Source organism: Aspergillus japonicus, assembly GCF_003184785.1.
Source record: "Aspergillus japonicus CBS 114.51 unplaced genomic scaffold BO86scaffold_5, whole genome shotgun sequence".
In the NCBI taxonomy this organism is placed as follows: domain Eukaryota; kingdom Fungi; phylum Ascomycota; class Eurotiomycetes; order Eurotiales; family Aspergillaceae; genus Aspergillus; species Aspergillus japonicus.
The window spans coordinates 1011794-1031184 of NW_020291642.1; the positions used below are offsets into that span (position 1 = coordinate 1011794).

The 19391-nt window shown below is 54.4% G+C and overlaps 9 protein-coding genes and 2 non-coding genes across 11 annotated transcripts; 5 read left to right on the forward strand and 6 right to left on the reverse strand.

Annotated features, from left to right (window-relative positions):
- Window positions 1–192: 192 nt before the first annotated feature.
- BO86DRAFT_406968 (heme-dependent oxidative N-demethylase family protein) lies at window positions 193–1714 on the reverse strand (the record flags this gene model as incomplete). Its single annotated transcript, XM_025674226.1, has 4 exons — window positions 1360–1714; window positions 726–1291; window positions 541–639; window positions 193–444 (listed from the first exon to the last, which is right to left on the reverse strand). The coding sequence occupies exons 1-4, from the start codon at window positions 1607–1609 to the stop codon at window positions 193–195; spliced, it is 1167 nt and encodes a 388-aa protein (XP_025531718.1). The 5' UTR covers window positions 1610–1714.
- A 315-nt stretch (window positions 1715–2029) lies between these two features.
- BO86DRAFT_437064 (proline-specific permease) lies at window positions 2030–4152 on the reverse strand (the record flags this gene model as incomplete). The annotated part of the gene is made up of 7 exons (XM_025676043.1): window positions 3978–4152; window positions 3663–3906; window positions 3509–3598; window positions 3198–3409; window positions 2657–3131; window positions 2353–2598; window positions 2030–2256 (listed from the first exon to the last, which is right to left on the reverse strand). The coding sequence occupies exons 1-7, from the start codon at window positions 4143–4145 to the stop codon at window positions 2030–2032; spliced, it is 1662 nt and encodes a 553-aa protein (XP_025531719.1). The 5' UTR covers window positions 4146–4152.
- Window positions 4153–4419: 267 nt separating this feature from the next.
- Window positions 4420–6655, reverse strand: BO86DRAFT_437069 (Zn(II)2Cys6 transcription factor; the record flags this gene model as incomplete). The annotated part of the gene is made up of 3 exons (XM_025676044.1): window positions 4420–5533; window positions 5591–6378; window positions 6442–6655. 3 exons carry the CDS (start codon window positions 6653–6655, stop codon window positions 4580–4582), a joined length of 1956 nt encoding a protein of 651 aa, XP_025531720.1. The 3' UTR covers window positions 4420–4579.
- A 303-nt stretch (window positions 6656–6958) lies between these two features.
- BO86DRAFT_437074 (phytanoyl-CoA dioxygenase family protein) lies at window positions 6959–8017 on the forward strand (the record flags this gene model as incomplete). Its single annotated transcript, XM_025676045.1, has 2 exons — window positions 6959–7132; window positions 7233–8017. 2 exons carry the CDS (start codon window positions 6959–6961, stop codon window positions 8004–8006), a joined length of 948 nt encoding a protein of 315 aa, XP_025531721.1. The 3' UTR covers window positions 8007–8017.
- Window positions 8018–8293: 276 nt separating this feature from the next.
- BO86DRAFT_t49 lies at window positions 8294–8366 on the reverse strand. Its single transcript has one exon. It is a non-coding gene; the product is annotated as a tRNA-Lys (tRNA).
- A 1473-nt stretch (window positions 8367–9839) lies between these two features.
- Window positions 9840–11595, forward strand: BO86DRAFT_304172 (type III PLP-dependent enzyme; the record flags this gene model as incomplete). The annotated part of the gene is made up of 4 exons (XM_025667603.1): window positions 9840–10029; window positions 10135–10530; window positions 10751–11329; window positions 11402–11595. The coding sequence occupies 4 exons, from the start codon at window positions 9840–9842 to the stop codon at window positions 11593–11595; spliced, it is 1359 nt and encodes a 452-aa protein (XP_025531722.1).
- A 466-nt stretch (window positions 11596–12061) lies between these two features.
- Window positions 12062–12172, forward strand: BO86DRAFT_t46. Its single transcript has one exon. It is a non-coding gene; the product is annotated as a tRNA-Leu (tRNA).
- Window positions 12173–12479: 307 nt separating this feature from the next.
- On the reverse strand, window positions 12480–13163 carry BO86DRAFT_396116 (uncharacterized protein; the record flags this gene model as incomplete). The annotated part of the gene is made up of 3 exons (XM_025673378.1): window positions 12480–12718; window positions 12865–13073; window positions 13132–13163. 3 exons carry the CDS (start codon window positions 13161–13163, stop codon window positions 12480–12482), a joined length of 480 nt encoding a protein of 159 aa, XP_025531723.1.
- A 526-nt stretch (window positions 13164–13689) lies between these two features.
- Window positions 13690–15196, reverse strand: BO86DRAFT_396117 (uncharacterized protein; the record flags this gene model as incomplete). The annotated part of the gene is made up of 6 exons (XM_025673379.1): window positions 13690–13952; window positions 14002–14076; window positions 14135–14513; window positions 14561–14665; window positions 14727–14792; window positions 14858–15196. The coding sequence occupies 6 exons, from the start codon at window positions 15194–15196 to the stop codon at window positions 13690–13692; spliced, it is 1227 nt and encodes a 408-aa protein (XP_025531724.1).
- Window positions 15197–15397: 201 nt separating this feature from the next.
- On the forward strand, window positions 15398–17402 carry BO86DRAFT_354719 (FAD-binding oxidoreductase). The gene is made up of 6 exons (XM_025669591.1): window positions 15398–15642; window positions 15708–16104; window positions 16166–16256; window positions 16310–16640; window positions 16696–16892; window positions 16956–17402. Exons 1-6 carry the CDS (start codon window positions 15425–15427, stop codon window positions 17252–17254), a joined length of 1533 nt encoding a protein of 510 aa, XP_025531725.1. The 5' UTR covers window positions 15398–15424; the 3' UTR covers window positions 17255–17402.
- Window positions 17403–17613: 211 nt separating this feature from the next.
- Window positions 17614–18579, forward strand: BO86DRAFT_331287 (uncharacterized protein). Its single transcript, XM_025668741.1, has 2 exons — window positions 17614–18246; window positions 18325–18579. The coding sequence occupies exons 1-2, from the start codon at window positions 17708–17710 to the stop codon at window positions 18365–18367; spliced, it is 582 nt and encodes a 193-aa protein (XP_025531726.1). The 5' UTR covers window positions 17614–17707; the 3' UTR covers window positions 18368–18579.
- Window positions 18580–19391: the final 812 nt, after the last annotated feature.

The following is a 19391-nucleotide window of genomic DNA, read 5'->3' on the forward strand; positions in this document are numbered from 1 at the left end:
AGGTGATGGGTTGAGGTTTTGGTATCGTGTTAGGGTAGATAGAGTCGTGACCATGTTTAGATTTCACGGTGCGGTACGGAGTATTTGACGGATCTCTTTTCCCAGTGGAACCTTTCTATGCTCGCATGAGGAATAGAGTTGACAGGCAGCTCAGTAGGCCAGTACACAGCACTTGGAAACCTGGTAAATATCCTACTCTGTACCACTTTCCCCCTCCCCAACCAAAAACTCACTCACCACCCTCTGCCAGACGGCCGCGCGCTTGTAGAAGTGGAACCCGGGCGAGCTGCCCGCCTTCAGCCCGGCGATGGCCTCCACCATCCGCGGCCCGTTGCCTTCCTCCTTGATCTCCTGCAAGGGATACATATACGTGCGGACCACAAACACCACCGCGTTAGAATTGGGCAATCGGAAGAGCACCTGTCGCTCACATCGTAACCGGGCCTGTGCATTATTCCCCATCAGCCACGCTTTTCCCAGAACTCGAGGCAGTCCACCCCCTTCAAAACTGCCGCCGAGGCAAAGCGCAGAAAGACAAACCTTGGCCAGATCCAACTCCTCCACCTCCTCCACCGTCTCCCCTTCATACAAATGCATACTGTCGGGGGCATGCAGCTCCCCGTCCACGGACACGGTCCACTTCCGACTCAAGTATTAGCAAAGCTCATCCTCTTCCACCGCCACAACAAACCATAAAACGAGGGGCGGAGTTGAGGAGAACCTACATTCGCCCGCTTGACAACGGTCCCCACCCCCAACCGCCCCAGATACCGATCCATACTGCCCCTCAGCTTGGCCGTGTAATCCGGCACGGGGACGTGGATCGCCGCCAGCGACTTCGCGAACTTATCCGCCCAGCTGAAGCCGTTCGGAAAGCAGCCGATGAACGCTTCGAGCGACATTTGCTTCGTCACCTCTGCTTTGCCCTCTGTTTCGGTGTCCGGCTCTGAGGTGGGAGGGGGCAGAAGCAGCAAGAAGTCCTCTTCGACTTGGCGGCCGAGGATCGCCAGGGCTTCTTCGGGGTCGGCGGGTGGGGTGCAGGGGATGATCTCTCCGGTGATGGTGTTGACTACCCCCGCTGTTGGGTGGCGGTGGAAGATCGCCCCGTACCGCTGCGGGAGGTAGTCATTCACCAAAAAGGTGTAGAGCTCGCGGACGGCGGGGACGGCGCGCGGGGTGCTGCCCAGCACGGCGGGTCTTTTGTGCTGGATGAGGGCGGTGCGGAGCTGGATGCGGGAGAGGTAGTGTTTGTCGATTTGGACGATCTCTGAGAGGGTGGTGCTTTCGATTCCTGTTCTCTGGTTAACGATTGCTTGGGTTGGATGGGGAGGGGAGAGCAGTTGGGGAACGGGAGTGTACCCATCGTGATGTGGTAGCGGGGTTTGAAGGGTCGGAGGACAAGGGGTTCGGTTTTGGTCCAGTCGAAGTTGACGAGGGGGTCAATTTGAGATACTTGGGGGTTCTTCTTGATGTCATTATGAGCCGTGGTTGGCCTTCGTCTCTGAATGAGATGCAGTGTAACTAGTAGGAGCAGGCCTGCACTGAGGTATGGCCAGTGGGCGGTGATGAGGTGGATGGGAAGCATTGGGAACGGATTGGTAGTTGCCATGTTCACTGAACAAGCCGTCTGTATTCGTCTCGAATGAACAGTTGACTTGGTCGAGCTGTTCTAACACTCTTTCAATAGATCTCTTGGTAGAGTCTGGGTATTTACATTACTTTGATGATGTGAGGTGATATGGGAATGCGGGGAAAACTCCCCCTCATCAGGCTACATCACACCTGATATCAAGCCTGCATGATAACGCATCCTTACTCCCAAGAGAGAAAATTAATCCACTATCATCGGCACTGAAAGAGCACTGGCTGTTGTTCAATCCTATTCATTGCATGCATAAACAGGGTAGGATGTTCACTCTCGGCGTCAGAGCGGAAAGGTGATTGGCTCATATCGCCGAGGTAGCTGCATACTACCACCTATAACATCGCCCATATGAAGTCACTCCTCAAACCCGGCGGTCCTATCTCCTCACCAAACTCGCAGATAAGTCCCCATTCTCCGCCACAGCGGTCGTCCGTAGTAAGCATCCAACATCCGCAACTCCTCTGTACTTAGCTCCCGACGGCCGGTGACCAGATCCGCCGTCGCGGGGTCCCTCCAGGGCGTCCGTCGGAGGATCTTGTAGGCGATGGTAGATACCACGATGAGAATCAGTCCGATCGTAGCTGAGAAGAAGCTGTACGCTGTAAAGCTGCCTCCGCTCTATTGTGACATAGACATTAAGGCCCGTGTCAGCGGTCATCTCTCCACAAGCTTCACCCTTCCGAGGATAAGAAAAAAACTGCGACAACTCACCACTGGCTTGACACTCGTGTAAAGAAGACAGACTAGTAGAACGCTCGAAACCACAAGACTGGTCACGGGGGCGAGAGGCCACAGGAGCGACTGCCACGCATAAGGAGTCTCGAACAGTGGGCTCTGCTGTGCTCGCATCGCCGCCCGGAAGCGAAATGAGGTGACGGCGATGATCGCCCAGTTGATGAAGAAAGACGCGCTGGTGATTGCGATCAGCCAGTTGAGCACCTCCGTGCCCCCGGCTATAGGCAGAGTCAGCATGCGATTAGAATGTGCTGAAAGACAGCATGGACGGCATACCGCTCAGACTCATGTACGTCAGAGCCACCCCCGCGACCGCGGTGATGGCCAGCGCCCACCTCGGTCGACCCTTCTTATCCACCTGCGCCACAAAAGCGGGCAACAGTCCCTGGAGAGACATGGTGCGGAGGATTCGCGACGGCAGGAAGATACACTCCAGCGCGATCGCCAGAATGCCGATGATCATGCACGCATTGATTAGATCCGGGACCCCCGGGATGCCGGCATCCTGGACGGCGATGACAAATGGGGACGAGGCAACGCTCGAGCCGCCCAGCAGCCGGGAGTCGGTGGATGGCACGATCAGGGAGACCAGCACGACAGACAGCAGATAGAACACGGCGACGCGCCAGGGGATGAGGTTGGACGCGTGCGCCATGGAGTAGCGTGGGGACTCGGCCTCGCCGGCCATGACCCCGATGAAGACTTGATCGCCAACCGCCCAAATGGCGAGCAATGCGGCATTAGAGAAGCCCTATAGGATATAGATTACGGATAAGTAGGAAAAAAAGAAAAAGGATAGTTTGGGGGGATCAAGTACTCCGAAGCTGTTCTTGAAGGCAGGCAGCTCGGTCCAGGTGCTACCGTCTCGTACGTATCCTGTCGGACCCGCGCCGCCGATGATGGCCAGCGAGATGATCGTGATGAAGACAAAGAGGAAGGCTTTGACCAAGGAGCCGATGTATTCAAGCCATCCGAAAAAGCTGGTGGGCATGAGGAATACCACAAAACAGATTACCAGGAAGATGGTGACTGTGTATGTGGCCATCAGTCCCGTTTCTCTCCAATAAAAGCGAAATATTCAAACAAAGAAGACGCAGAACCACAAGGCAAGGAGTGGGACAAACTCACGCAAAGCAGCCTCCGGCACCACACCTCCCGCCCAGAAGTTCACCAGGATAACCAAAAACGTCCCCTCGGATGCAAACACCGACGTCCATCCTATGCGAAACGACACAATCAGCCCGTATCTATACCCTATGTCAGAGCGAAGACAGCAACTCACCCAGCCACTCCGCGAACCCGGCCCCAAATGCCAACGCCGGGTCCACCCACCGATCCGCATAGTCAATATAATTCCCCGAGGTCGGGAATGCGATCGTCATCTCCGTCAACGTCTGCAGATTTGCCCAGACCCCGAGGCAGACCACGAGGTAGCCCAGGAACATGTTGCCGGGACCGCCCTCTGCCAGGGCTTTGCCCGTCGCGATGAAGAGACCGCTTCCGATGCTGGAGCCGAGGGAAATCACCTATGCAGCTCTTAAAATCAGCAGGAAGCACTTCATCTGTAGAAAACTCAGGATGGGGATACTATGCGTACGTGGATCATCCGTGGACTTAACGTGCGATGAAGGTTGCCATGGCTGGCTCCTTCGTTGTCAACCTGACCTTCTCCGATAGAAAGAGCAGGGTCCAAATCCAGGCGTTTCTCCTCAAGCGTACTGGAAGCGACATAGTCACCCCCAACATGTTTTGCGTCGTGCTCCATATTTCCCTATCTTGGTGCTTGTGTCGCCGACAGCCGTCCGAAGCCGAAGCCCGGAATGCCGACATTGACCCCTTCATATACTATCCACCAAATCCAGGGATGATGAGCGAAATCCAGCCAATCTAGACGAAGCAAGGATCCCGTATCGCGGCAGAAGCCTAAGGGCTATCAGCGTCTAGATTTCGGTGTCGCTTGCCAATTGCAGATTTCCCCGCACTTGATAAGAATCAAGGGGGGGGGGTGGCTTATCGTGAGGGGAAATGCGGAGAGATGATTGTCTCGGTCCTAGGGGCCAGTCATGTCGCTGTGGATCAAACTGTCCCTTGATGTCGATGTTCCTCCGCGCTAAGCTGATTGCAAATGACCAATGAGAACAAATAAAAAGTACGGGCTTATCAAGATACTTTTGTCATACAAGAAGCTCCCTCAGGCTCTCAGCTCAGCACCAACACCCTCAGATCACTGGAATCAAACAGCACCTGGGACCAAGCCGCATCCTGCCTTCCAGGACGCCTCCGCGCATCCCAGACCTGCCGCATTGCCTCAAGCGCTACACTGTACATACGGATCCCAGTCGTCTGTGCTGCGATATGCAGCCACTGGGCGAACTTTTCCTGGAGTCGAGGGTCCAGCGCTTCACAGCCAGCCATGAACGCGGGCCAGCAGGTATCTGCCGATTCGTCATTAATCCTGTGCCTGCAGTCGTCGTATGCTAGCAGATGCAGCATCACGTCGCGGACATACGGTTGGAGGATGGTTGCGTTGGCGTTCCGGATGGCCCGGCGGAAGTGGATGATTAGGGCTTTATGGACCGCCTGGACGAGGTGGTACGGGGAGCGCTCCCTCGGGGGCCTGGGTGCCGCACTATTGATATTTTCTGTGCCGTACTCCCAGCTGCAGATTCGAGTCTCCAGGTTTCTGATACTCGCGAGAAGCACACTGTGGTGTACTGGCTCTGAAGACTCGCGCATGGTCGATCTTCTCAAACTGGATGCTAATCGGGTTGTCGCGGCGATGAGCTCAAACAACGACTGCGGTAAAGAGTAGATGTCCTCGAAAGGGGACCGGAACTCCAGATTAGGATCCTCCAGGTCCCGTATCCAATTATTTGCAGCAGGTACGTAGGTAGGCCCCACCATGTAGTCCAGCGTGGAAACCTGCAGTGAGGGCGCGATGGGGCTGAAGGGCTTCTCAGCGTCACGCGCTGTAGCATTCAAGTCTAGTTTGTCGAAGCACGACCGCTCCGTCAATACACGCGTGTATAGGTAGATGCTGTGCAGCATGCGCACTTTCGCCGATCGGGCGACTTTGCGCGTTCCGTACCGGTGGATGATCTGCTCGATGTCGCGTAAATAGTGCGCTGCGTTGTTCATGTCGCCGCTGACTATCTGGATAGCAGTTAGGGGCACAAGTCCAAACTTTTTCACACAGTATTGAGAACGTACACATATAGTCACCATACTCAGAAGTGCCATGAGAATATCCTTATACTTATCTTTCTTCGAACCGCGCGCGGACAGGTCCCTTAGTGATTGCTTCAAGCGTGCAGTAGCTCTTGCACGATACATTTTTCCCAGGAGGTGGGCGCTTGCATGGTAGCCGTACTCATCTTCTAGTAGCATCTTTCCGTCTAGACTAAAGGCACTAATCGCAAGGACCGAGAAGAGAAGGGACACTCTCGCGTTGCTACTGTCCCCCTGGAGGAGGATCTCACCGATAGCGCTGAGCACGCTAGGAATGTAGACTTTCTTCCAAGGGGATTTGGACTTCACACGTGCTGGGGCCAGATAATTGATAATAGTGTGGCGGTAGTGATCCAGGAGGAGTTTTGCGCTGGGGGCCGTGAAGTCGACCAGGTCTTCTGGTGTTCTTCGCGCAAGTGGTATATTCAAGGGGAATGTGAATGGGGATGAGTCCGAAGCTGAGTGGGTATAGACGAGGGTATTGATCTGTGCTAGAATTTGGGGAGTTGAGACTAGATCGTCTGGTAGTCCATACATTGCCTCTGATGTTGCCGGGTTCAGGCCTGCAAAGGCACTGGTGTCCGACTGCGCCTCAGGTTGAGGCGAGGAGATGTCGTCCATGAACCGAAATGCATGGAAAGGTCCAATGGACGTGACTTCATTACCTTGGAGGCTAGCAACCTGTTGGTCTAGCTCAACCAGGGCCGCAGCTATCGATACGCCTCCCAAGATGCATACCAGATCGGCAGCATTGCAACTGAGTTGGTATTCTACATAATTCAGACTCTGTCACACCATAATAATCTAGCCAGGTACCCAACAGGTCAGCTTACCTGTGAAATGAGGCCGTCGCCGCGCATGCAACTCCTCCACGTCACCCTCGCCATGAGCAGCATTTCGCGGCCGCAGCCAGAGTATCCGCGGTGAAGCTGCCGGTATCTGGCAATCAACACCCCGCATCTGACAGGAGAGACACCGGGGTCTGTTTCGGTCGCATCGCACCTTTCGCGCCCGACAGTTGTGACATGAGCCCTGTATTGCAGCCATTTGGAGGATGATGTTGAGAAGAGGAACGGCAAGCAATCCAAACACGCTGATAATCCTTCCCGTGACGATTGGTCGGCGGCGGGGCTGATGGCTGTGATCGCCTCTTATCGCGGCCACGGATTCCAAGTTCAGATGCGGGGAAGATAGCCCGCCACGGCTCCACATGCCACAAGCATTCAACAACAACTGAACGCATTCGAGATAGGAAGTTGATTGAGATCGAGAAATGGTTTTATATACCCATTCAAGGGCTATGAGAGCAGCTTTACTCTCTAACCTAACAACTCTCATCACCAACCCACTATGGCTGTCAAGATCCCCAAAGTCCAACGCATCGATCGCTCCAATGTGAATGCTATCATTCAAGCAATCATCCAAGATGGTTGTTGTGTGATCAAGAACTTCACCGACGCAGCGACCGTTCACACGGCGAACGCGGAAGTGCAGCCATATCTGGAGGCCGATAAACCATGGAAGGTAATATCACAATCCCCCGGTCAACTCACCCTCCAACCCTCCTTCTACCCCCCAAAAAAACTCCAAAAAAAGAAAAAGCTCTAATCTAACAAGACCTCAGGGCGACCTCTTCCCCCCCGAAACCCGACGATGCACCAACCTGGCCGGACGCAGCCTGACCGTGCGCGAGACCTTCCTGGTCGACCCGCTCGTCCGAGCCCTAACCGCCACCTTCATCGACAAGACCACCTCCAACTTCTACGGCGAGACGAAGCACACCTACACCAGCGAGGCCGTCTGCTCCATCGCGATGACCTTCGACATCGGTCCCGGAGCCCAGGCCCAGCGTCTGCACCGCGACGACAAGAACTACCACGTCGACCACGCGGATCAATCCGCGGAAGGGTACCGGGTGGGCTCCGACGTGATGATGGCGTTTATGGTCCCCGGGGTGCGGACCACGGTGGAGAACGGCGCCACGATCGCCATCCCCGGCAGCCATCTGTGGGGGTCCGATCGGGCGCCCCGGCTCGACGAGGCGGTCGCCGCCGAACTGGACGTGACGGACTGCTGGGTCATGCTGGGGGGGCTGTACCATGCGGGCGGTGCGAATGTCACCGCCGCGGAACGCCGCATCGTGCATGGAATGTTCTTCTCGCGCGGGTTCCTGCGCCAGGAGGAAAACGTCTACCTCGCGAACGTGCCAGAGGAGGTGCTGTCGTGGTCGCCGGCAGCGCAGCGGGTGATGGGGTATGGGCTGTCGAGTCCGAATATTGGGTTCGTAGGGTTCCAAACCCCCGTGCAGTATTTGCGCGGGGAAGCGGTGGAGGCATTCGGGGATTTCGATCCATCGCAGGAGCACAAGGTTGGGAAGGAGAATTTGATTGGCGTTTGATTGGGTTGTCGGATGGTTGGATTGGGGTTGGGGATGTAATGTGTTATATTATCATTGCGCTGAGGTTCTTGGTTGTAATGCGGGGGGGTTCCGGTGGAGTGCACTGAGGTAGTGATGCGATCAACAGAGAGAATAATCAAGTTTTCAGCTACCATAGGTGAAGTAGGTGGTTAGGGGTTATTTTATACGATAGCTGTGATTGGGAGAAGTAAAAGACAGCGTAAAGAGATTTAAAAGTGTGTAATGTGTATGTTATATAGAGAGTGGAAAACAAAAAGAAATTGAACAGCCCAACGCGGGGGTTGAACCCGCAACCTTGAGATTAAGAGTCTCACGCTCTGCCGATTGAGCTAGCCGGGCTTGCCTGTTGAAGATCACAACCTAGTAATGCTATAAATTCTTAACCCCAACCTACAAGTGCATCAATTTTGCTCATCGACTTCCTCAAGGCCCTATAAGTAGCAAGTAATAAATGATCTTCCGACGAATAAGGTGATAGAAAAGTGGAATAGGTGAGTAGTAGTCTGTCTGAGACTCTTGGGCTTTTATCTACTTGGGTAACTGACTGCGCACGCGGTCAGCTCTACTTTGTACAGATATTGCACTTCTGCCCGGAGGAATATATACTAATGCGGTCGCAGACTAGGCCTGGGGTCACCAATTCACTACCGCTGTTCTACAACTGACAATAAAATGACCGCCCTCTACAAATACTGTTCTAAGATCCACCACCCAACAGAAAAGAACCAGAAGTGCCAAAGTCCTACTGCAAACTTCCAAGGAATGCGGCCCGAGTAATGGGCACCATCACTTGACAACCCGAGATGCAGCTTCTACCCGACGTCAGCCCCGATGCTGCTCAACGCTACGTTAATCTATGACCAGCAGCCCATAATGCGCGTCGATGGCGACAACGTGACCAGTCCACTCGTGGCAGATGTTCTCCTGCTAGATGTCTCCGCTTACGGTGGAAAATGTGGCGTAGCAGAACAGATCATGCATGCAGGATGAGCCATACTGATACAAGAAAGTGCCCAGATCGTGAACAGGGCGATAGAAACCAACCTGCTCATACCTCAACACTGCTAGATGATGTGCCAGATCTGTCCCCCATCCTTGATCATGGCCTCCCCTCGCATCGTGCCTAAAGCGTGTCAAGGACGTGGCCGCCCAGAGCTGGTGTCGCAACTTCCGCAAATGCCGCCAGCATGCAGAATCCTGTCGTCGCGAACTGATGTTGGCTGACAAACCGTAGATCTTGTAGTATGATAGCAAGCTGTCTGGTTCCAGTACTGAGTCACTACTGCAGGTTCGAATACGTGACTGTGGTATTTTGTCTTGGAAGCGTATCCTCCCTGGCCGAATATCAGGAGCCAGACATCTCAAACACGGACAACGAACAGTCCAGTGCCAGCATAACAGCAGAAACTGAAACCAACCCCCAAGATATTGAAACAAGAGAGATAGGGAGTGTTTGATATGGCCATAATGCCAAGCAAATTTCGTGTCAGAAAGCTGAGTTCAAGACAGCCCTACGTCCAACACTATCGATGAGACATCTCCCATAACACTGGACCATTTAGACTAGTCCACACATGAATCATATGCAAGCTGTTACCTTGGGCGACTATGAAACAAGCATGGTGCCTGGTCAGGCTCTACGCGTAGGCAACCACCGAGCATGAGATTGAGTGAGCCTGAGCAAAAAGATAGAATGTCGCTGTTGGCAATCCACCTGCCCAAGCTATTATAAAACAGAGCCCTGGACCCATCTTTGTGATCTCTCCATCAACCATTGCACACACCCATTGCACATCTCCAATATCATCTACGATGGTCCTCCTCGAACTCCCCTCCGCGGGGAAACTCATCGACCACCTCATCGCCAACCGCATCACAGAAGTCAACAAAGACCCCCATAGCACACAGAGTGATCGCCCATTCTTCATCGCCGACACAGGCCCAGCCTTGAAGCTTTACAACCGTTGGCGACGCGCTCTACCCAATATAGCCCCATTCTACGGTCAGTGTCGTCCCCTGCTTCATGAGCAAAACCCCTTCACGCACCCACGTAGCCCTGCCACCGCAGCAACAGAATAGGCTGACCAAGCGTTTTATGACCCGCCAGCCGTGAAATGCAACTCGGACGTGCGCTTCCTGCGGTTTCTCGCCGACCTGGGCCTGGGATTCGACTGTGCCTCCCAGACGGAGATTGAGCTGGTCTTGTCTCTAGGCGTGGACCCTTCCCGCATTATCTTCGCGCATCCATGCAAGTCCATCTCCGCCATCCGCGTGGCCGCTGCCCGGGGCATCTCCCTCACCACATTCGACAATATCGACGAGCTCGACAAGATGAAGGCCCACGCGCCGAATATGCACCTGCTGCTCCGGATCTACGCGCAGGACGACACCGCCGCCGCGCAGCTGGGCAACAAGTTCGGCGCGCCGCTGGCATCAGCTGAGCCGCTGCTGCAACGGGCAAAGGAGTTGGGTCTTTGTGTAAGGGGGGTGAGTTTTCACGTGGGTATGTCATATATTTTTTCCCTCTTAAGTCATTTCTTTCTGTCTGTGAAGGGCGAGTTCCGAAAAAGTCCTCCACACGCGTGCACACAGATAAACACATGAGCGCATACAAGTGCGCAGCACACAGAGTGCACAGGCACGCAGTCACGCGCACCACCCATCCACCTACCCTGTGTTATACCCCGCGTTAACCCCACTAACAAGCCCTTTTACACCCACAGGGTCCGGCGCCCGTAACCCGGCAGCATTCACAACAGCCGTCCACCAAGCCCGCCACGTCTTCGACCTCGCAACCCACCTAGGCCTACCACCCATGGACATCCTCGATGTAGGCGGCGGCTTCCAGGACACCAACTTCGAAGAGATGGCCGGCCCCCTCGCGCGTGCCATCGACGGAGCCTTCCCCGACTCGTCCGCTGTGCGCGTCATCGCCGAACCAGGCCGTTACTTCGCCCGCACCCTCTACACCATGGCCTGCAAGGTGATCTCGCGGCGGCGGCAGCTGCAGCCGCTGCTCGACGAGTTTCAGGCGTACCCGTCCATCACCCCCGACATGCTATATCTGAATGACGGGGTGTATGGGAGCTTCATGTTGGTCCTGTTGGAAAATGAAGTCTTTGTCCCGGACCTGGCTCCCTTGAGGGATGATGATAACGGGCAAATGAAGCAGCGCGCGACGGGGCCGCATCCGTATTCGATCTGGGGGCCGACGTGCGATGGGATCGACTGTGTGGCGAAGGAAGTGGTGATGGAGGGCGAGGTCAAGGTGGGAGATTGGTTGGTTTTTCGGGAGATGGGTGGTGAGTTTTGTCTATATTTCTCATCCGGTTGATTCTTTCTGCGGGGTTTGCTAATGCAGTTTTCGGGTGTAGCGTACAGTGTGGTGAGCGCGACACAGTTCAACGGCTTCTCTAATGACTATGAGGTAATATACGCGAGCGACTATCTCGCTTCCGTCGGAGGGCTGGGGATGACTGCTGCTGCTGATACCCCAGGAAAGGTTTGGAAGTATTTGGAGTGGTTCTTGCCTGGGTCTATCCGCGGCCTGTGGAAGCAGAAGACTTGAAGAGGTGATATTGGGTCATGGTGGACTGTTCACCCTGAGCATTGATCATAGAGGGATCGTGTCCGTTCATTCGGGTTGTCTTTGCACATAGAGATGCAGCCTCGTAGTCGGGGGAGGAAAAGTGGCGGGCTTGGTATTATTGTATCTTGAGAAAGCCTATGTAATGTGACTGGAATTCTGTCTTATGCATCTTACTTCAGTTCTGTGCAATTATTGTAGACAGGGGACTTACTCTAGGGTAGGTATAATGGAACTCAATATAATAACTACTCTCCATACACAATATCGACACGTCTACTATTTATCACCACTGGATTTGTAAGTATAGAGATCTTTAGCGCAAGGAAAGTGGCTGCTGGTTCAATGATGGGCCGTGAATGTGAAATCATCCAGATGTAGACGCTCTGTGGAGCAGCAATTTGATTGTTGATGATAGAGCACATGTTTAATGACATCTTCAACAACAGGCAAGATGGCCGAGTTGGTCTAAGGCGTCAGGTTAAGGTTACCTTAACATTCAGCTTCACAGCTTCCTGATCATCGTTTGATGGCGTGGGTTCGAATCCCACTCTTGTCATATATTTTTAGTCATTTTGTTTGACTGCCTCGGGTAGTCAGATTTGCCCTTGTTTGTCTTTGCATCCACGCGGGTTTCCCATCGGATCTCTCTTTCTCGGCTCATGCATAAGCATGCATGTTCTGGAAAGACATATCTCTTCGTACTTCATGCTGGACACTAATATGAGTGCTCTATGTTTCGTGCTTGCGAATGTACTGTCATCTTAGTCTATCAAGATCTGAACTTCATACAAGAGCAGCCTGCCGAACTCTCTTCCGATGGCTTCCGGACTGGCTTTTCCACTCGTGGGATCTACTGACAAGTTTCAGGCTCGGTCGTCACCCTCGTTCTCCCTTGCGGCGTGTCGGTGTCTCAGGGCAGACAATGCCCCGATCTTATGAGATATATAACGAGTGATGGACCGGTGCCCAGCCGGAGAGATAGATTCTTCATTTGTGTCGGCTTCGTCGACTTTCTCCGGATTGGCAGTGATTGGCTTGACGATTTCCTGCACAGAGGACGCGTGGATCAACTCCTCCGATTTCCCCGCCCGGAAGACTCCCACTAGCCAGTCAGTGCCCCCGTCGCGAGGATATAACCGTGTTGGAACTCTGATGACAAGCCATAAGAAAGCCACCGTGACCACCAAGGCGACGATTGCAGGGATTCTATGCCGACAATCGCGGTATGGTCCGGCGGCCCGCTCATACTGAAGATACTGACCGCAAGCCCCACCGGGAGAAAGAAGACGGTGGCGTAGGTGAAGCGAGTAACATCCCTCGCCTGGCTGAGGGTCTTTTCTTTATTCACCAGCGAGATCAGAAAGTCGACGTGGGAGAGCAAGGCATTGATCTCGCGGTCACGCTTCGCCAACTCATTGGTCTGTTTTCGGAGAACCTTGCCATGCTTTTGCTCGTCGCTACGTGTCCAGCAGGGGGCTTTTCTCGCCCCTGCGAACACTCCCGCAGCCTACTGACTCCCGGGAAGCTGGCGGCTTCAGCCGCGCCATTGTTGCATGTTCGGTTGTTTTCCCTCGGTAGGTGGCAAGCCCACTACGCCTTGACCAGACTGAAGATCTCCAGAACATGTTCTTGTAGTATTCTTGAGCGCAAGTGTCCGCTACCCGAGCTCTGATATATAAGCTCTTGGGACACTTATGCGAGAAGCGATGATTTTTCAAGCTTTGGTTCCGCCAAGGGCAATCATGAGCTGTGATGAGGAAATTGAAATTCCATCTAGTTTCTTCACCAAGGTATGTCACTGAGTAAATATTGATAACGAGTCCCCATGACATAAGCTGTTTGCGTAGCCATGAAGCTCAGCCATAGTTGGAGTTATTCTCTACTTAGTGCTCGTGAGTTCTTTCAAGAAATAACACAGCATACGGAAGAACAGATTCATGAGTTGGGTATCATATACTACATCTGGATCCTCGCATAAAGACCGAACATACCAACAGGGCTTCTAACAACCACCAACTCCTCATTCCAGATCGCAAAGTTCCTCTACCGAGTGCATCTCATGCTCCACACGATCTATGTCGCAGCGATCGGCTCCTGACTCCCATGCGACTCCACCACCCTCAGAATCTCCGTCTTTTTCGTGATCCCGCGGTGGCCCCAGCTCCGCGGAACCAGGTCAAAAGCCGCAGATTGCCTCGAGTCGCCGTGCCGGCTGTCCTGGCTCTTCGAGATCAGGGAGCGGAGCCCCCACAGCTTGCGCAAGGAGGACAACGAACCCGACATAAGGCCGAGGTTGAACTCGATTTCCATCCAGATCAGGGACATGGATGCCGAGTCTGACACGTCAGCTGTCTTCGTCAAGAAAGGGAGGGGCGTGACACTTACAGGTGAAGTTTGTCGTGTCGTTGGCGAATTTGAGGGTGGAGAAACGCACGAGTGCCGCGACACATGCGGTGAACCCTACGCTCATCATTTAGTCCAGTCTGAGGGTATAGATCCGGAAAGGTTTAAGACGCACCAATGCACAACAGCCCCAGCACCAACAGCCGCTTTTTCATGGGCATCTGCAGCTGCCAGATAGGTCTCATGGGCAGAACCAGGATTATCACATCCAGCACGAACATGATGACACCCTGCATCATGAGGATCGCGTAGGAGGTTTCCGGGGCGTAGCAGGTGGCGTGGGTGAGGGTTTTATCGTACGCCGCCTGCACGGGCCGGCACTGGAAGACCAGCGCCAGGGTGCCGGAGAGGGTGAAGGCGGCGATGAAACCCAGCAGACAGCGACCGACAAGGTGGACGAATCGGGTGGGGAACAGGCGCATGATGAAGAGGAGGAGACTGGCTTTCACGGTGGCGGCGATGACGAGGTAGGCGCACTGCGAGGCATATTCCAGCTGATGGGGTTTAGTAACGATCGCAATTCGATTCGAGGGCAACTGACGGTGAGAAAGACCACGAGCTGGTCGGCGGAGACATTTTGCAGTGGCTCGCCCAGCCCGTAGTATGTGATCGTGTATGCCAGTGCTGAAAACAAATCTACCCCGATCTTGTCGAGACCGACAGTCAATTGTTGGAAGTTGCCACGGACAAACTTGGACATCACTTACCAGCGCGAGAAGCACGAGCCAGTCGTCCAGACCAAATTGCTTGGTCACAAACTTGCGCAGGTACAACTGTCACCACTTAGTCGGTTGGGTCTGCGATGGGTCAACTGGGGACGGGGGGGGGGGGAGCATACCCGCAAGACACAGACCAAAGTGGTAGGAATCGCCAGAGTCAGCACGACAACCCGCACTGCAATAGTCATATGCGACGTGCCGCTGCCATCACTGCGTGGACGCAGAGGGCTCTCCATGCTCACCAGCAATTGTGAGTCCAGAGGGTCAGTCACATCGACGCGCGGTTGAGAAGAAACAGACGAAGAAGACAGAGCGGGAACCGTGGGGAGAACGGGCGGGCAGGGAGTTTGTGCAAGCCTGCCAAAGGCCCTGAAGGATCGCTTGCGGAATCGCAGCAGTGGGTCATACTGGGTCAATGGTGAGACCCAAACCCCCAGATCATTTAAGTTCCCGTCCATATCGAGCCGGTATTGGGTTTTAGTTGCGGTCCGTCGACGGTCCGGCTGGGATAGCGTCGACTTCGTGCCGCGACAATCCCCACTTGCCAAGGGGGCTATGGGAAACGGCGCCTCGGCATGAATGGCGAGACACTCTGAATTTGATTAAAACTCGCTCCGTTCCCCTGTTCCCACGTTTTGCCTGCAGAATTAAACACCCCTCTCGGAGTTTCTCCCGCCGCCGCCACAATGACTCCGACCGCAGCTGCCGTCCTCTCTGCTGCTCAGCTAGATGCCGAGCGCCACAGCCAGCTTGAGGCTGTTCTCTCGACGTACACTGCCCTTCCGGACGCCGAGAAAGACCAGCAAAGAGGGTCCCATGTATCCCAAGCGTTTGCTCTGTGCTTCCCCAGCCACAGCGTGGCTCCAGGGGCCAGTGGGTACGAGTCCCAGCGTCAAATGCCTTGGTATGTGCACCGCACCAGACAATCAACCACCAATCCCCTGGTCGGGCACTCATCGATCAGCGCAGGTCCACCAATTGCTGGCTCCAGCCGCAAGTGATCGTCTCTCCGTCATCGGCGCCACAGGTTGCGACTGCGCTGGCTCTGTGCCGATTCTTCCACGTGAAGTTCTCCATCCGCGGTGGGGGCCGGCTGCAGATCCCTGGGTTCACCAGCAACGAGGGCGGCGTGGTCATTTCGTTGAGTAATTTCAACCAGATCGAGCTCTCGGACGACAAGAGCATTGCCAAGATCGGCGTGGGCTTGCGGTGGCTGGATGTCTACCGGGGACTCGAAGCGCACGGTCTGGTCGTGGCCGGCGGCCGCGTCCCGGATGTCGGAGTGTCGGGTTTGTTGCTAGGAGGAGGGATATCATTCCAGAACAGTCAGTATGGTATGGGCGCGATGAACGTGTGCAACTACGAGGTATGACCTGGATCTGATGTTTCTCGGATTCCAACCCCAACCCTAACCCTACCGGTCGCAGGTCGTTCTCGCCGACTCCCGGATCGTCAATGCCAACGCGCAAGAAAACAGCGACCTCTTCTGGGCATTGAAAGGAGGAGGTCCTAATTATGGTCTGAGTCTCCAGTGTTCCGGACCAGAATCAACTCGTCTGACTGAGTCCCAGGAATCGTCACCCGGATGGACATGGTAACCATCCCCAACCAGATCTGGGCGGAGGTCCAGATCTACCCGCCCACCGCCAGCGAGCAACTGCTGGACGCACTCATGCAATACCACCAATCCATCGAGACAGACAACAAGGCGACCCTGATCTGGAACGCGACCGACCAGTTCATTCTCATCGTCTACGTCTACTGCGCCCCGATCGAACGGCCCGCGGTCTTCGAGCCTTTTTACAACATCCCCTCCGTCGCCACCTTCGTCCCCGCCGGGGTGCGGTCTGTGTACGATCTCGTGCAGGCTGTCGCATCAGTCAACGAGGCCGAGCCAACCCTGTAAGCGCAATCCTTCTCCGTACGCTGATAGGGTATACTGACGGAGACCCCGCAGCCACGAATTCCGCACCATGTCCAGCCGACCGTGCCTGGAGGTCTATCGCGCGATCGAGAAAGCCCACGCAGAGCATGTGGAAGAACTGAAGGATGTCGAGGGGCTGACTCTGACCACCGTCTTCCAGCCAATGTCTTCCCTGGCGATGCAGGTCTCCGCCAACAGTCCGCTGGGCTTAGAGCCGGTGGGCCAGTCATGTACGTCCTTTTCTCGCCGCCCATGTTTTAGTGCGCCTTCGCACATGACTAACATGGTGATAGGGTTCCTCGCGCGAGCGGACTGGAAGCATGCTCAAGATGAAGACCGAGTCCGACAGGCAATCCGCTCGATCGTGGACATCGCAGAAGCATCGGCCAAGGAACACGGGGTGTATCTTCCGTACAAGTACTCCAACTATGCGGCGCACGATCAGGATCCGCTGGCGAGCTATGGCGTGGAGAATGTGCGGCGACTGGGAGAGGTTGCGCGCAAGTATGATCCTGAGGCGGTGTTCCAGGTGCTGCAGAATGGGGGGTGGCTGCTGAGTCAAGGGGGGTGGAATGGAGGCCTGGCCATATGAGATGGTATTGTACAGTACAGTATTGAACTTCCCTCGGCGGCCTGTCTTGGACTTTTGCCCTAACTCCAAGCCCTATCTCGCATCAAGACTCACTACCCTGTCCATTCTAGCTAGACTACACAACATGCAAACTGTAACTCGACACCAGGAGTTGTAAGAATATGATATCCCGCTCTCATCCAAGACACAAGCCACAGAAGCAAAGTGGCGGACCGACTCCCGCCCTCAAATGACTTCATGAACCAAATCGACCCCTTGATCCAACCATGACATCACCCCCTCCTGGGAAAGCATAAATACCATACATAACCACCGCAAATATACGGAACCCCTCATCCCAAGTTCCTCCGACACTTAATCAACCCTAGATCTAACCCTAGATCTACCTCTACCTCTATCTCAACCAATTCTTTTCCTTTTCGATTTCGTCCAGAGAACACCGATCCCGCCAAAATGCCATCAACCACAGCCCCCCACCCGGCGCAACGCACCGTCGAACCCCACCCGACCCCGCCCCAGGACCCTCGCACGCACCAACTCTCCTACGCCCCGAACCCGGACGCCTCCCTCCCGCTCTCCCCGGCCCGCCAAGCCATCCAGCACCACATCCTGAATTTATACGGCGGCAGCGCCTCCGAATCCGACATGCAGGTCTACGCCGAGCAAGCCGTCTACGACGACCCCCTCAGCTACTGCGACACGCGCTATAAGATTGCGGGCCAGTGGTACGGGATCCCCAAGCTGTTCGCGCGGTCGGAGACGCTGGCCACCGAGGTGGTGCCGTCGCCGGCCGACGAGCTGGTGTGGAAGCAGCGCCAGCGGTATACGGTGGCGGGGCTGCATGCGTCCAAGGTGGTGGATAGCCTGGTGAGTTTGCGGCTGGAGCCGTCCGGTGATGCCGGGGCCGAGCAGGTGGTGTATCATAAGGATATGTGGAATGAGAAGGACTATGATCATGAGGGATTTGGGGCGTGGGTCAAGAAGTTGAATGGGTTTGTTGTCCCTTCTTTGGGGAGGTGTGGTCTGGGGGTGGGGGATGGTTGTCTGGGCTTGGCTAATCTTCTGGGTAGGGATAAGTTGACGCATGTTACGAAGCCGCCGGAGTCGATTTAGGGGGGTGGACTCTGTACTGGAGGGGTGTGTTGAGGTAGATACGGTAGGGCTTGTGGGGTGTTGCAGATGTGAATACGTATGCGGAAGTCTCTGTGTTTGAACAGTGCAGTGCAGCTGCAAGGTGCAGTACAGTAGAGCTGTGCTGGACTCTTAGGATTGTGGAGGAGATACTAGAGAAATATCTTTTGTGTGTACAGTACGATAATTTGTTGGTCAATCTAGACCTAGTATACAGCCACGGAAATGGTTTGTTTGATTAGGTGATTGATATCTCCATTTCTAGAGTTTAATGGCATAGTGAAGAACTCAATAATTTAGGCTTCTTACGACTGAATTATAGTTTCCTGTACGCTATGTTTCAGCGTCCCCAACTCTTTCGTCGAGATGATTACCTGTCTTCCTTGATGCGAGACATAGGCGTTAGCATACAATCTCGGATGGGAAGTTCTGGATGTGCCCGTACAGACGACAGTGCTGCTTCGGGTTATTCTCTTCCATTCGTTGGATTCATGTGTGCATCTTGAGGTACGAGGTAGTTTCTAGATATAACCATAATTCTGTGCTGCTTATGATTTTTTTGCACATATCCATTTGTCACAACCACTTCCGCAATAAAGGCCATATGGCAGAAAGACTCTCTTCTCTACTATTCATATCGAGATTGTGCATCAGTTCTCTTAGAGCTGATTTCTTGCTCAGTTGCCTGCCTGGAACTGATAGACAACTGTATTGACAGATATGGTTTCCGTGTCGGCTGAGAGATCTGCCGTCATAACGCCATAGTGGAGCCGGATTACCCCAGATCCCTTGCTCGCATATTGTTGGTTCCAGCCCACGTTTCATCCCACCTTATTCCCAAAAGGTGTACCACGCCATACAGCGTCTCAAGCGCAGATAAGACATTTTCTCTGCGCAAAGCACCGGCTGCTGCGACCCGACATCGGAGCCGTCCCGAACCCTTCTCTCAAATAACCCAGCTCATCCGGGCAACCAACCCAACTAAACAGCACTTCCTCCAGCAACT